Source organism: Paramormyrops kingsleyae, chromosome 5 (genome assembly GCF_048594095.1).
Source record: "Paramormyrops kingsleyae isolate MSU_618 chromosome 5, PKINGS_0.4, whole genome shotgun sequence".
Taxonomy (NCBI): domain Eukaryota; kingdom Metazoa; phylum Chordata; class Actinopteri; order Osteoglossiformes; family Mormyridae; genus Paramormyrops; species Paramormyrops kingsleyae.
Genome location: NC_132801.1, coordinates 36,643,981 through 36,658,376, shown reverse-complemented (window position 1 = coordinate 36,658,376; position 14,396 = coordinate 36,643,981). Strand labels below are relative to the sequence as shown.

General features: G+C 37.3%; 1 protein-coding gene and 1 long non-coding RNA gene across 2 annotated transcripts in view; one reads left to right on the top strand and one right to left on the bottom strand.

Annotated features, from left to right (window-relative positions):
* Nucleotides 1-260: 260 nt before the first annotated feature.
* LOC111835831 (integrin alpha-M) overlaps nucleotides 261-14,396 on the top strand; it is a 47,246-nt gene continuing 33,110 nt past the window's right edge. Inside the window, exons 1-12 of the mRNA XM_072712686.1 lie at nucleotides 261-337; nucleotides 458-580; nucleotides 4,092-4,200; nucleotides 6,290-6,393; nucleotides 6,594-6,664; nucleotides 7,280-7,394; nucleotides 10,117-10,247; nucleotides 10,676-10,818; nucleotides 12,574-12,727; nucleotides 13,161-13,311; nucleotides 13,592-13,662; nucleotides 13,775-13,883. Coding sequence (XP_072568787.1) covers nucleotides 535-580; nucleotides 4,092-4,200; nucleotides 6,290-6,393; nucleotides 6,594-6,664; nucleotides 7,280-7,394; nucleotides 10,117-10,247; nucleotides 10,676-10,818; nucleotides 12,574-12,727; nucleotides 13,161-13,311; nucleotides 13,592-13,662; nucleotides 13,775-13,883 — 1,204 coding nt within the window. The 5' untranslated portion in view covers nucleotides 261-337; nucleotides 458-534. The remainder of the gene's footprint in view (nucleotides 338-457; nucleotides 581-4,091; nucleotides 4,201-6,289; nucleotides 6,394-6,593; nucleotides 6,665-7,279; nucleotides 7,395-10,116; nucleotides 10,248-10,675; nucleotides 10,819-12,573; nucleotides 12,728-13,160; nucleotides 13,312-13,591; nucleotides 13,663-13,774; nucleotides 13,884-14,396) is intronic.
* The window catches only part of LOC140590924 (uncharacterized), a 136,187-nt gene continuing 127,946 nt past the window's right edge, over nucleotides 6,156-14,396 (bottom strand). Inside the window, exon 3 of the long non-coding RNA XR_011991830.1 lies at nucleotides 6,156-6,185. This is a non-coding gene — a long non-coding RNA (uncharacterized lncRNA). The remainder of the gene's footprint in view (nucleotides 6,186-14,396) is intronic.

Below are 14,396 nucleotides of genomic sequence, written 5' to 3'. Positions count from 1 at the left end.
CTCAGGTCACTTTTAGAAACAGCACTTTACCAAACTGCACGTTGCCTGCAAACTTGACGTGCAGAGTGGGGCAGGAGTCACCCAGTGAGCACATTCGAGTCGTGCATAATCATCTGGCTACAATATTTAAAATCAAGTGCATAAGAGCCACAATGCCACTCTTTATACCCACAAACACACAATCAGACACAGACACACACACACACCTGCCTCTGCTTTGTTGTCATGTCCTGTCCCTCTTAACCCCCCCCCCCCCCCAAGTGTTTGTACCACTGACTATTGTGTGGAGTCAAAGTATGTCAGGGCAGATCTTTGTTTGTTTCATTTAAATATTCAGGTGAACATTCACTATACACTGCTATAATCTTTCATGCTGAGAAACAGAAATTCTGTAATTTAAATGATCCCTTTAAATGCCTCATTAAATGTAACTTCCTGTTTTTTTGTATTTCTTCAGTTCCTGTTGGGATAACCAAACGGTCACCTAACGCTCTCAACATAACCACCAATTTCCAGACTTTCTCAAATGAAGGAATGAAAATGATCTGCATACTAAGAATCTTCTTTTGTCTCTTTTTAGGTAAGTTTCATTGATCATTATTTGAGTAACCTGTTATTGAACTATATTGATGAAAAACACTTTTGAATTAACACCTTTGATAACTTTAATTTTTATTTTAGACTATATGATCTCATTACAGATGTTGTTGAAGTCATGCAGTTATATTTTAATAGAGTTAAGAAGTACGAAAATTAATTTTTTGACTTTTGGCAATCCTGTCAGCTATAGTAAAATATTCAATATATAAGGAGTGAAACATTACCAGCCATATCATAAATGATCTTAAAAATCAAATAAAGCACAGGGATATGTATATACTGGTTGGTTACCTTCATGACATTTCTGTAAATGTTCTTTCTATATATGTCTTGGTGACAATTAAATAAACACTAAATTTTGATTATGTTTATATTACTATATTTGTAGTCCTACAAGGGAGTCAACAACATATGATTATAAATCATTTTCGGTTGTTTGTGAGCATGTGTGTCAGGACCATTCTAACATTTTCAGTAAGTATTATGTTGCCAATAAGTGTGTGTTTACACTGTACACGCTTCAATGTATGGTTAACTAGTGTGCAGTTAACTTTTTAAAATATGTAATTTAATCATACCTTTGGTGTGACAAGCTAAAGACTACAAAATATACTGCGGATGATCAGTCTGATCAGTCTGTTGTTTTTTACGTTTTCATAACCATGTGAAGCTGCTACAGACATAAAAGAGCAAAGACAGAATGTGTTAAGGCTGAAGTTTTTGCAACTGCTGTGCATGTATGGGGTGAGAAAATAGCTCCAATAGTGATGCACAGTATTACTGAGTCACTAAACGTGCTAAACGTGCTGCTTTTAAGTGAGACCAAATGTGTACATATGTGGTATAAAATGGTTCTAAGTGCATTAGGCCTTGGGATATTAATGCAGAGTTGAAGAAGAAAAAAGGTTCCGATTCAGTTTCAGTTGTTTTATTGCAAAAGCCAATTTGCTACCTAGTCAAAGTGCAAAGCTGAACAAAGGCAAGTGTTAACAGAATGGAAAATCCAGGAGCTCTGTATGATTATATGTTTGATTGTTCAACATGAGGAGGATGTGAGGATAATATTTATATACGTTAGCTCAGTCTTTAATAGAGTTAGTATATTCTGAGATTTTCTACCTTAACTAAAAATACACTCAATATTATTTGCTGGCAAATAAATTTACACCATGTTCGCCATCTAAGTAGCTTTGGCCTTGTCCACACATACACGGGTCTTTTTAAAAATGGTGCTTTTTCTCCATCGTTATATATAAAAAAAAACTCAATCCACAGGAAAACGCTAAAACATGCTGTCAAGAGCATGCTAGACCAACAGGTGGCGATATAACTCGTAAACCCATGTTTGCCAATCAGTAGCCTTATTACCAGTTCTGCTAGGCTATAAACAGTAAACAGGGCACATTCTGACATCAAACAAAGTAGATAACGGTGCACACTCTCCTGACTACACTTCAACACTAAAAATTGAGTTTCTGAAAATGTTCACCCTGGATGGAGTTTTACAAAAGCTCTGTTTCCAGTAATGTAAAACACAGCTTGCATGTCGATGAAAGGCCAAAACGCATAGAAAAAGCTAAGTCTTTAAAAATACCCATGTACGTGTGCACAAGGCATTATTAGCATGAAAATGTCATATCCTTGATTAATCAAAGTAACCGTCCCCTAGCAGTTTTAACAGCAGATAAAATTCAAGACATTCTTTCTACAAGGGACATTAAATACACCTCTGTTTCATGGGATGAAACCGTTAACTAGTGCATTTAAAGATAAAGGATAGCTTAGAATTTGACTATGCCATCACCACACAACCAGATAACAGGATGTCAGACATGCACTGTTACACGCTCTTTCCATGTTATAAAGGAAACTTGTTTTATTTGACGTATATTTTCACTCACCTGTTCACTCAACTTTCCAATGTACACAAGAATAAAAAAATAGGCAGTTCATGAAATAAATGGAAAAGTAGTTAAAACATGTTGTGTGCAAAAACTTTTCACTGGCAATATACAGTGGTACCTCAGTTCTCTAACTCATTAGAACTCGAGTTTCTTAAAAGTCGAACCAACCAGTTTGAAAAAAAATTACCTAGAACTCGATCTGAATCTCAGAAGTCTAACTGTGAACGCCAACCTAAGATAACTTGTACGCGTGGGGAAATGAGTCACGCGACACGTCTCTCAGTGGAAACAAAGGGTAACGCTTCAGTCTCAGCCTTGCATTTGCTGTGATAGCGTCGTGTATGTTTACACTAGCTGAATACATATAGACAGTAAAAATACATTTAGACAATGATAGACAGTAACAGTAATTATTATTATATAATAAAATACATTTAAAAATAAAGATTTCTTATTAATTATTTTAATATCATTAATAATAAACCATTAATACATTTAATTATAATAATATTGTCCGGGGACGGAACAGAGACAAAGGCGCAGACGTCAGGGTATCGGGGAATACGGGGTTTAATTACAGGTAAGGCAAGCAAAACGCAGATGGACAATATAATGACTGGACTGGCGAAACAAACTGAAACGCGGACTAAATACAGAGGACTATTGACAACAAGCAGAAACAGCTGATCACATGGGAATTCCACACGAGGTTAACGATGGGACGTGGCACACGGAAGGAGCGGACGATCGGGGCATGACTTTTTTTGTTTGGATACATTTATTTTCTTACTTTAAATATTACTGTTTTGATAAATGTGCTTAGATGTCTCTAGTACAGTATATACTTTTCTTGTTTTGTCCGGTTCATTTTGTGTTTAAATGGTAAAAAAAAACATATTTCGGTGTAATTTTTGGAGGCTGGGAACCAATTAATTGGTTTTCCATTATTTATTATGGGGAAAATTCAATCAGAACTCGAACTTTTTAGGATTCGGTCCAGAGTTCTGAACGGATTAATATCTAGTTCTGAGGTACCACCCATGCTGGCCACTAAATATTTGTTAACTGGCCTCCAGCCAGGGAATGGTGGTGCAGTACATGCTAAGGTGAACTGGAATTGCCAGATTTTGTGTGTGTTACATTGTGGGGACCAAATGTCCCTGAAGTGTGATATAAATATGTCATTTTGAATTTGTGGAGACCATTTTCTCGGTCCCCACAAGGGGAAGCTTACTTTTGTAAAAGTCTGTGACAAAAAATGCCAAAATCTTGTATTTTGTTTGGCTACTTATGGTTTAGGGTAGGTCTGAGTAGTGGTTAACCTTGTCATTATTGGGATTAGGGTTTTTCTCATAGAGATGAATGGATGATCCTCACAAAGATATGAATACAAATATATATGTGTGTCTGTGTGTGTGTGTGTCCTGGGTTATTACCTGCCTTTTGCCTGTAGCTTCTGGGATAGGCTCTGGACTTTTGCATAGAGCAAGCGGGTATAGAAGATGGTGGTCTCAAGCCTGGAAGATATTCCAAATTTAAAGTAAGGATATGTACGCATTTCATTTGCTTTCTGTTTTCTTCAATTAGCACCAAAGTTGGGAAAAACGTTCAATGTTAATCCAATTCCTTGGAAGACCTTTGAAGTCAGCCCTAACACAGCTTTTGGATACAAGGTGATACAGCTGGATGAAAGAAGGTGAGAGGAAAATTGTTTACTCTGTCAGGAATTTGTAGGAAATCAATCTCTCTCTCTCTCTCTCACACACACACACACACACACTCACACAAATACATGTATCCCATGTCTTGTTGTCGTTACCTCTCTCTTGTAACAATGACAAAAATGACCATACTACTTAATTAATTTACATTTCTCCACATTCAGCTACAACAGTTATTCTCAAACAGCTGGTTTTATTATTATTATATATGTTTGGCCTCTAGACTTGTGTTTGATATGTCATATACACTCACCTAAAGGATTATTAGGAACACCTGTTCAATTTCTCATTAATGCAATTATCTTATCAACCAATCACATGGCAGTTGCTTCAATGCATTTAGGGGTGTGGTCCTGGTCAAGACAATCTCCTGAACTCCAAACTGAATGTCAGAATGGGAAAGAAAGGTGATTTAAGCAATTTTGAGTGTGGCATGGTTGTTGGTGCCAGACGGGCTGGTCTGAGTATTTCACAATCTGCTCAGTTACTGGGATTTTCACGCACAACCATTTCTAGGGTTTACAAAGAATGGTGTGCAAAGGGAAAAACATCCAGTATGCGGTAGTCCTGTGGGCGAAAATGCCTTGTTGATGCTAGAGGTCAGAGGAAAATGGGCCGACTGATTCAAGCTGATAGAAGAGCAACTTTGACTGAAATAACCACTCGTTACAACCGAGGTATGCAGCAAAGCATTTGTGAAGCCACAACACGCACAACCTTGAGGCGGATGGGCTACAACAGCAGAAGACCCCACCGGGTACCACTCATCTCCACTACAAATAGGAAAAAGAGGCTACAATTTGCACGAGCTCACCAAAATTGGACAGTTGAAGACTGGAAAAATGTTGCCTGGTCTGATGAGTCTCGATTTCTGTTGAGACATTCAAATGGTAGAGTCAGAATTTGGCATAAACAGAATGAGAACATGGATCCATCATGCCTTGTTACCACTCTGCAGGCTGGTGGTGGTGGTGTAATGGTGTGGGGGATGTTTTCTTGGCACACTTTAGGCCCCTTAGTGCCAATTGGGCATCGTTTAAATGCCACGGCCTACCTGAGCATTGTTTCTGACCATGTCCATCCCTTTATGACCACCATGTACCCATCCTCTGATGGCTACTTCCAGCTGGATAGTGCACCATGTCACAAAGCTCGAATCATTTCAAATTGGTTTCTTGAACATGACAATGAGTTCACTGTACTAAAATGGCCCCCACAGTCACCAGATCTCAACCCAATAGAGCATCTTTGGGATGTGGTGAAACGGGAGCTTCGTGCCCTGGATGTGCATCCCACAAATCTCCATCAACTGCAAGATGCTATCCTATCAATATGGGCCAACATTTCTAAAGAATGCTTTCAGCACCTTGTTGAATCAATGCCACGTAGAATTAAGGCAGTTCTGAAGGCGAAAGGGGGTCAAACACCGTATTAGTATGGTGTTCCTAATTATCCTTTAGGTGAGTGTATGTTCGGCAGCCATCAAATTTAAGATGTTTCTGCAATTAGGAAAATCAGCCCAATAAGGCTGTAATACAGCCTGTGACATCATTTTATAGGGCCTGCAACATGTTTTTGATTCATTATTAAACCAGGCTGGCAGATTGACCTTCCGTTTTCCACAGAGACTAAAGAATGATGGAATGTCTGCCAATCCGTGTTGACCTCTCCCCCCAACACACACACACACACACTCAGCAGGCTTGAACACTGACACCTCGCATGCTGATTAGCAGATTATTAAAATCTTTCTTTTAATATTAAGTTTCAGCAGAATTTTGGTACTTTTCTGGAGTAACCCTGTACTCACACACTTGGTCATGGGTTTGCTTCCTGCTCTGTTTCTACCCATCATAGGCTCACAGACTCCAGGTTAACCCCCACACTACTTTGGTTAAACACTTAGGGATACACTTCAACAGCCTGTTCATTCCCTGTTTGAATATGTTTAATGAAAAACCTGTGCGGGGATGAACCACTGCAGTCTTCTGGCACAGATGTGTGGATCTCCCATCCTTAGTGATGTTTGGGTCTCAAAATAAACAGTTTCTCTTTAACTTACAGGTTGTTAGTTAGCGATCCTTTGATGAGGTATGATGAAAAGTACAGAGGAAGGATTTACCGTTGTGAAACTGGAAACTCTGCATGCTCTAAAATATCTATTACAGGTAAAGTATTTATACTGTATCATTTACAAATATATCACAATACTTTTGCTTAAACATTTCAAACAGACAAAACACAGTTTAAAGTACTGCTAGAAAACGACTCTTCTTTTGGTAAGGGTTTCAGTTTTGCATTGATAAGAAATTGCAAAAAACAGTTTGTATTTTAATCATTCATTAAAAATATGGATATTTCGACACAGTTCCTGAGTATGCTGTAAACATGTCACTTGGACTGTCAATGGTTAAAGACCCAACATCTTCAAATACACTGGTAAGTATGCTTCTATGACTTACCATTTATCTATGTTATGTATCTATTTATCTATATTTATCTAACATATTTTAAGTAAGGTGGCTCACTGGTGTCACACCATTTGGATTGGTGGTTCAAGACCTGTTGCCTGTGATGTTGTTCTTGTCAGGATCAGTCCCTGCCTTGTTGTTTCCCCATTTCACCAGCAGGTGTAGCTGGCCATTCCATTCTTTTCTGTGCTCCTAATCTTTGAGTCCTTGATTGAGTGATTGTTAATGACCGTCACCTGTTCCTTGGTATTCCTAGCCCTAGTGTTTGGTTAACTTGTAATCACCCACACCTGTCCCTTGTCTAGCCCTCATTTCCTGTGTGTTTATGTACTTGCCCTGTTCCTCTGTTTGTCATTGTAGATGTTTCATAAGTTACAGGTGTTCCTTGTGTTGGTTTCTTACGTGTTACCTCAATGGGCATAGGTTACCTGATCATGTTTGTGTTTATTCTGATTCAGTTCAGTGCAGTTTTTAAAAAAGTTCCCATTCTCTTGTAATCTGCACTGTGGATCATCATTCACTCATGCTTAGTCAGTTCTAGCATGTTGAGTTTCCATCAAAGAAATCTGGATTTTTTTTGCAGGCATGTGGTCCCACTATACCAAGAGACTGTAGTTCCTTTACAACATACAATGGCATGTGTTTCCAACTAAGTGGTCAACTCGTTGCTGGGTCTGGAATTCCATCGTCTCTCAAAGGTTGGAGAAAGCGAAAAACCTTTGAGAAAAGGGGATGCATCCCTTTCAAACTTTGCTGAAGCATTGTACAGTATGAAGTGAAGATATGGAAGTGCTCAAATTTTGAAACAAATTGCCCCAAAATTAATGCAGGACTGCATAGTTGTATGAAAGAGAAGGATAGCCTAAGGCACTTGTTACTGCGATAACTGAAATAGTATACGACAGATATTTTTCAACCTTTACAGAAAAATTATAAGGGTGAATTTTTTTCAGACAAATATTTGACATTTACATTTAATATTTATATATAAACATACCATTTATATTTACATATGATGAACAATTGTGCAAATAATCTACACAGCAAAAAATATGATGATCCACAACACCATTGACTTCTAGCTAAATGTCAGAAAATTGCACTAAATGTTGAAAAAGTGGCAAGTACAAAAATGTTTCGTAACTTTACAAACGGCGCCCCATAGTTTTCCCCCATTTTTAATGAGATATTCTACTTTATCACAAGCAGACGTGGTTACACTCAGGAATGAAATGGTTAACATTCTGGACTTTTTAAACTTACTTTTTTTTCCGGACTGCGGTAAAACGTGTTTAACTGAAACCGCAGATCCGGGGTTCCCACGTCACACTCATGCATGGGGTTAAGTTGCGTATTCAATGCACATTTTATTGACCAATGCAGTTCAAGACATGCACCCTTCCCTCAGTGAGGCAGTAATACCTACCTCTCCTGCTACTTTTTCATTGCAGTTTTATGACCAGCGAGCCTAAACATTTTTATAAGCTTGTAAAATATTATGGAAGGTGGGGACATGAAATAACGGGGACATACACTATTGTAATACTTAGAGATCGTCGCTGCCCCGCCTTTCGTCTTTCCCTGTGTTTGCAGCTGAAATTTGGACTCTAAGAAAGATAACAAAATAAATAAGTTAACTGGAAAGAAAAAAGAACATTTTTTTAAATAAACATTTACTTTTATTTTTTTACTATTTGTAAAAGCTATATATTTCCCGTCTTCTGATATTATTATACCGCTTTCGGCACTGCGTGGGTAATCTAACGACGCCAGAAAGCGAAGATACGTTCGCTGCTACAGACGGAGGCCGAAAGGTACGGAAGAGGATTAGGGCCACCATGAAAATATTATTTGAATTCTGACTTTAATCTCAGAATTCTGACTTTAATCTCAGAATTCTGAGTTTAGAAAAAAAAGTCAGAATTCTGACATTAAAGTCAGAATTCTGAGATTAAAGTCAGAATTCTGACTTTTTTCTCAGAATTCTGACTTTAATCTCAGAATTCTGACTTTTTTCTCAGAATTCTGACTTTAATCTCAGAATTCCCGCCAATTTCCACCTATGGCCACGCGTTCTAGTATTTAAACTAATATTGAAGTAGCCATTTGGCTGAACAGCATCCAGACCTGTTAGAATCTAATATACCTGGATAAATCGTTCATATGTCTTCCCCAGAGTCCGGGGGAATAGAATTAACTCAGAGGGAATATGGCATGTTATCAATGTGTGTAATATCATATTACCAGTCGCATCCAGTTTCACCTATCCAAGGGATTTGTTAGAAAGCTAGACCCACTAGATTGTAATGCACATTCTCCCCTGCGTTTATGCCAAAAAAAGCACATAGCTGTGTGTTTTTCACTTAGGTGTATTCTCCTATTGACTTAAACCTGGGGGTTATGCTCACTTTAGCTAGATATGCACTTTAGGCAGAGAAACACCAAAATATGGCCATATTGCATGCAAATGACTTTTACATGCATTCCGCAACTGACTTAAGCAATTTTAATTGCATTTAATGCTACTTGTTTTGGAGGGCTGTATAGAGTCACGCACCTCTACATGATCAAATGTAGAATTATTTTAACATTCTCTGCTCACTGTATCGCGCATGGCGGGGTTCCGCCCCGATGCGCGAGCACAGAGACGTGCGCGCACACACAGGGAAGCACACTCCCACCAGCGGACAGCGAGCGTGCGACGGAAAATATATCGCATAAGCCACCTGATTTTTTTGACAGCTGTCATTAAAAGAAACACATGAACACCATGAATCCTTTCGGTGTCCGTCTGCCCCCCCGCCCCAACCCATAACTGTAAACCTAAGGGAAACACTGGTTCAAGGAGAGTGGGACAATCCTCGTCTTGATGCACTTTAACTGACCGACACTGAATGCATCGCATGTATTTGAGTGGATCGTGAAAAGCTCTGCTCTGAACCAATACAGGATGTCATTTGTGCCGAATTTTCATCCACATACATATAGGCAGACTTCATACATACACAACATACACTAGGTCAAGGGTCCCCAACGGAACTACCTGACCAGGACACCTGCCTAATTGGTAACCAACATTATGCCTAATGGTGCATTTGTGTGAGTTTTTACTTTTTAGTGACAGGTTTGGAATAATACATCACAGCCTATGCTGTAGCATATAAGCTTGTTTGGACTATGCAGCTGATTGCTTTATTATTTTATCAGCATTAAATATAATTCATAAGGCATCCTATCCCAAATCGGCTCATCATGAGACTAGTGGCAAGCTCATGTTTATATGTAGCCACACTGCCATCAGGAATGATATTGACTGCAGTGGTTTAATCATCAAACATTTAAACTTGTATACAGTTCATTAATAATAGTTTCTTCATATCTATCGTCTTTAATTGCTCTTTTCTTGCCTCTTTTCTACAGACTGTCCTGTTTCAGATACAGATATCGTGTTCCTAATAGATGGTTCAGGCAGTGTTTCAACAGGAGATTTTGATCGGATGAAGATGTTTATGAAAAATTTAATTACACAGTTTTTAGGGCGGAATAGTCAGGTAAGTAAGAAAAGACTCACTGTATTATTTCACAACTACACTACAATTCATTTTTTCAGATACTTTATAAATTTATGCATTGAATATATTCTTAAATGTTATTTATTATTTTATTTACAGTTTGCTGATTCAGTATGATGCTCAAACAATTAATATCTGTTTTCTACAGAGTTTATTTAATAAAAAATTATGAATTATGCCATCTGGTTGAATATCTTGAGTTCCTTGAGTCTACATATGTAATAATAGTTTTACTGTATGCTAAAGTATCATTCTGAGGAACATTTTGTTTGGAAAAAACACATACCAATGCAATGTTCAAATCAAAAACTGAATTATTGAAAATTCATTCTGGTTCTGTTTGATTCAAAACATATCAACAAAGTTTGCTTGTATCATATGCTAACCCAGTTAATTTTATGTTGCAGTTTGGTATAATGCAGTATTCCAGTCGGTTTGATATCGAAATGGACTTCAGTGCTTTCAGAACTTTAGACTGGTCTAGGATGATCGATAGAATAAGACAGCAAAGAGGTCACACTTACACTCCAACTGCAATACGAAGAGTAGTGTAAGTGAAATGTCTTCAGATAAAGTTGTGTAATGAATAAGCCTGTTAAACAAAATATCCATTTATTTACATTGCCATTATTACATACAGTTCATGTTAGTATTATCTGGTGTCTCTCCTGGGAAGAACAAGGCATAAAGAATGGTGAGTCTTGGATGAGACAACAGTCCAGAGAACACACACTTTCAGATGCTCATTGTTGCACTGATTCATTGGTGTGAAATTTAGGGTAACCTATTTACCTGAAAGGCATGTCCATCTTTGTAATGTACTAGTATTTCACTTAGTGTTTCCTTGATATTTTAATGTTCCTGAAGTATTAGGTATGTGAAATAACAAATGGTTTTAACCTTATTTAGTTACAGATCCTAGTTATTAGTTCCTAATTTCAGCTGTACCCGCTTGTCCTGTGCAGTGTAGTGTCATTGGCATCCGGAGACCAAGGCAGGGCACAAGGCAGAGCAGGGCAGGGACTGAATTGCATATTTAATCTGCTTATACTTTGAAAATTAGCTTGAAAGTAGTGCTAGATTAACAATCTCACACTGAGTCAAACCCAGAACAGGGGAGTATTCCAGAAAGCGGGTTTAGTGCAGAATGCCGAGTTAAAAATATGAACCAGATCACTTTCCATTCCTGAAACTGAGATTACACTGAGATTGAGTTTCAAGCAATCTCTTGGCAAAGAAAGTTTGGAACTAAACCTACTCAATGGCAGTTTAACTTCATGAAACTCAGTATTTAAAGTTCAGGATTGTGGTTGAGTCAGCAGAGTTTGGCAGATTGATTTGACATAGAAGTGGAAATTTTGCTGAAAATGGGCATTCAAATAAAGAAGATAAATGTTAGTCAAATCAAATTAAAATTTACTTATCGCAAGGGAACATTAAGCTATTTAATAGATCACTAAACGGGATGAGAAAAATTAGTTTTATCTTCTTTATGTTGCAATGTTTTGATGGTTTTTCATGATTTGTACCACCTTGCACGGCAACTGTGCAAAAGGTTGCCAACATACATGTAGAGTTATTTACTTTTAATTATTATTTATTTTATAATTATAGAATTATAAAAATTTAGTATCTTTCATGTTAATACCAGTCTTAATAGGTATCAAATTCTGCTTATTTTTTCTGATGAATGTATCACCTGACATTTTTGGACTTTGTGGAAAGTATATTTGAAAGTTTTGAAAATATATTCACATTAAAGCAGTTTCATACAATAATGTTAGGCATGCCATGTATTTATTAAAAGATGATAAAAAAAGTAATGGATGTTGACAAAAAAATATGCATCATTTTATTGGATTCCCTGTATTCTTCCAGTAACAGTTCTTAGTCTGCTGAGGGTGAGGAACTGTGTTTTTTTTGTTATTGGGCAGCCAGTCATAAACTTGCCAATCATGGTTTCAAGTACCGATATATATAAAACTAATATTTTATGTTAAATGTGGGGGAGGTCCAAATGAATAATCATGAAATGTGAGGGGGGCACGTCCCCCTAAGATTTAATGGTGGTGACGCCAATTTTTTTTTTATTAAAATGATCAACTTACTAAATTAAATTGTGTATCCATCCATATTTCCATCCATTTATAAAGTCCATAACTGTTTACTCAGTACAGGGTCACAGTCACCTGAGTATGAAATGAAGAAAAGTAATTTTCAGTTGTGTTCTACATGCTGGTAATACTTTGATACTTCTGTCCTATAAACCCACTACATTTTACTTCATTGTATTTTGCTTTTTCAGAAATGAGCTGTTTGTACCAAACAGAGGAGCGAGGCCAGATGCTGTTAAGGTCTTACTGGTCATCACAGATGGAAAGACCTATGGAGACAGCACTCCCTTAAGTGTTGTGGTTAATGAGGCTGAGAGGAGGGGCATCATCCGTTACGCCATTGGGGTACCTTTAATGTGTGCTTGTAGAAGGAAAATAATGTGTCATTACGTTTAAGATAATGCATATGAACCATGAAGTCCTGTCTCCAACAATGAATTTACTGACTCAACAGTCTGAAAAAAATCAAAATGATGAATCAATACTGGAATGATCATTGCTTTACAATTCCAGCTAATAAAGATTTTGGTTATATTTTTCATGTCAACATTGGTTAATAACAACATAAAATATAATTTCTGAAAAATTTGCAATTGTTTTCCTGTAACATATTGCTCTTTTGCTGGTAGTACTTTGACCTTTTGCTATTATTTATTTTCGCTGCAGGTAAAGAATTATTACATATAATTACGCTTGATGACATATAATTACACAAACATTCTTAGCTTGATTTGCAACTTAATAATAAAGCTATTACTTTCTGTCTTGGTCCCCACAGGTCGGCAATGCTTTCCATGATCTCACTGCACTACAGGAGTTGAGAACTATCGCCTCCAATCCGACAGAAAATCATCTGTTTCGGGTGAATGACTTCCAAGCTTTGGATAACCTTAGGGACACACTAGAGAAAAGTATCTTTTCTGTCGAAGGTATTGTACAGTAGCTCTCTGATTTTCTTGTTTATACTGTAATCCCATTTGCTTTTAATTTGCCATTATCTTCTCATTTATCCCTGTTACAATAAATGCATTTATGTATTTAATAATTCACATGTCTGTATTGCTTGATTTCAAGCAATATGGGAAGGTGATATTATTACTGATATTCTTATGAACACTGTTATCATTAGCAGTAATAGTAGCAGCAGTAACAGTAAAAGAAGTATTAAACCTGTACAAATTGAACTGATCTATCACCTTTTTTCTTTAGGGACATCATCAGGAGAATCCTTTAAGATGGAATTAGGTCAAGAGGGGTTTAGTTCAGCTTTCATGCCCACGGTACACATCCTTTCTCTAAAGACTTCTTACCTGCTTCTGTTTTTCCTGGTATATTCTTTAAGTGGAGAATGTAATTGCTACTGCTGTTGTTGCTGTTTTGTTGTTTGTTTAGGGAAAAGTCTTGTTAGGTGCCGTTGGGGCATTTAACTGGAAGGGAAGTTACTTAATGGGAGAGGATCTTTTTGACAGCAGCGACAGTGTGGAGAATGACAGTTACACAGGTACAGCATCCCTGCGTACAAATAATAATATTTGTGCATTGGTTATCCATTATGTCTAACATAGAGACAGAAGTGCAGGCTGATTGTCACAGCAAATGTTACCTGAACCCTAAAATGTGTGCCGGATTCATTATGATGACACTGTCCTGCTATCAGACAAATATATTGCAAATTAAACACATAAAGAAAACATGCATGTATATTACGGACATAATCATTGGCCCAATGGCTATTCGATTTGATTACGATTATTGGGAGAACAATTTGATGCATTGCAAATCTTTCATTTCTATCACGATTCGATTTATTGGTGCCTGTCACGGTGGCAATCCCCGGACCCGGTGGTTAACACTAGTGATCGACTGATATTGATTTTTTATTACCGATACTGATACCAATTATTTGCATGTTTATGTGCCCGATAACCGATATTCAGAACCGATATTTATTTACTATTATACTTCTGTTTTTGACACAATGATTACAACACCACTGAATCGAACAAACTGTTTT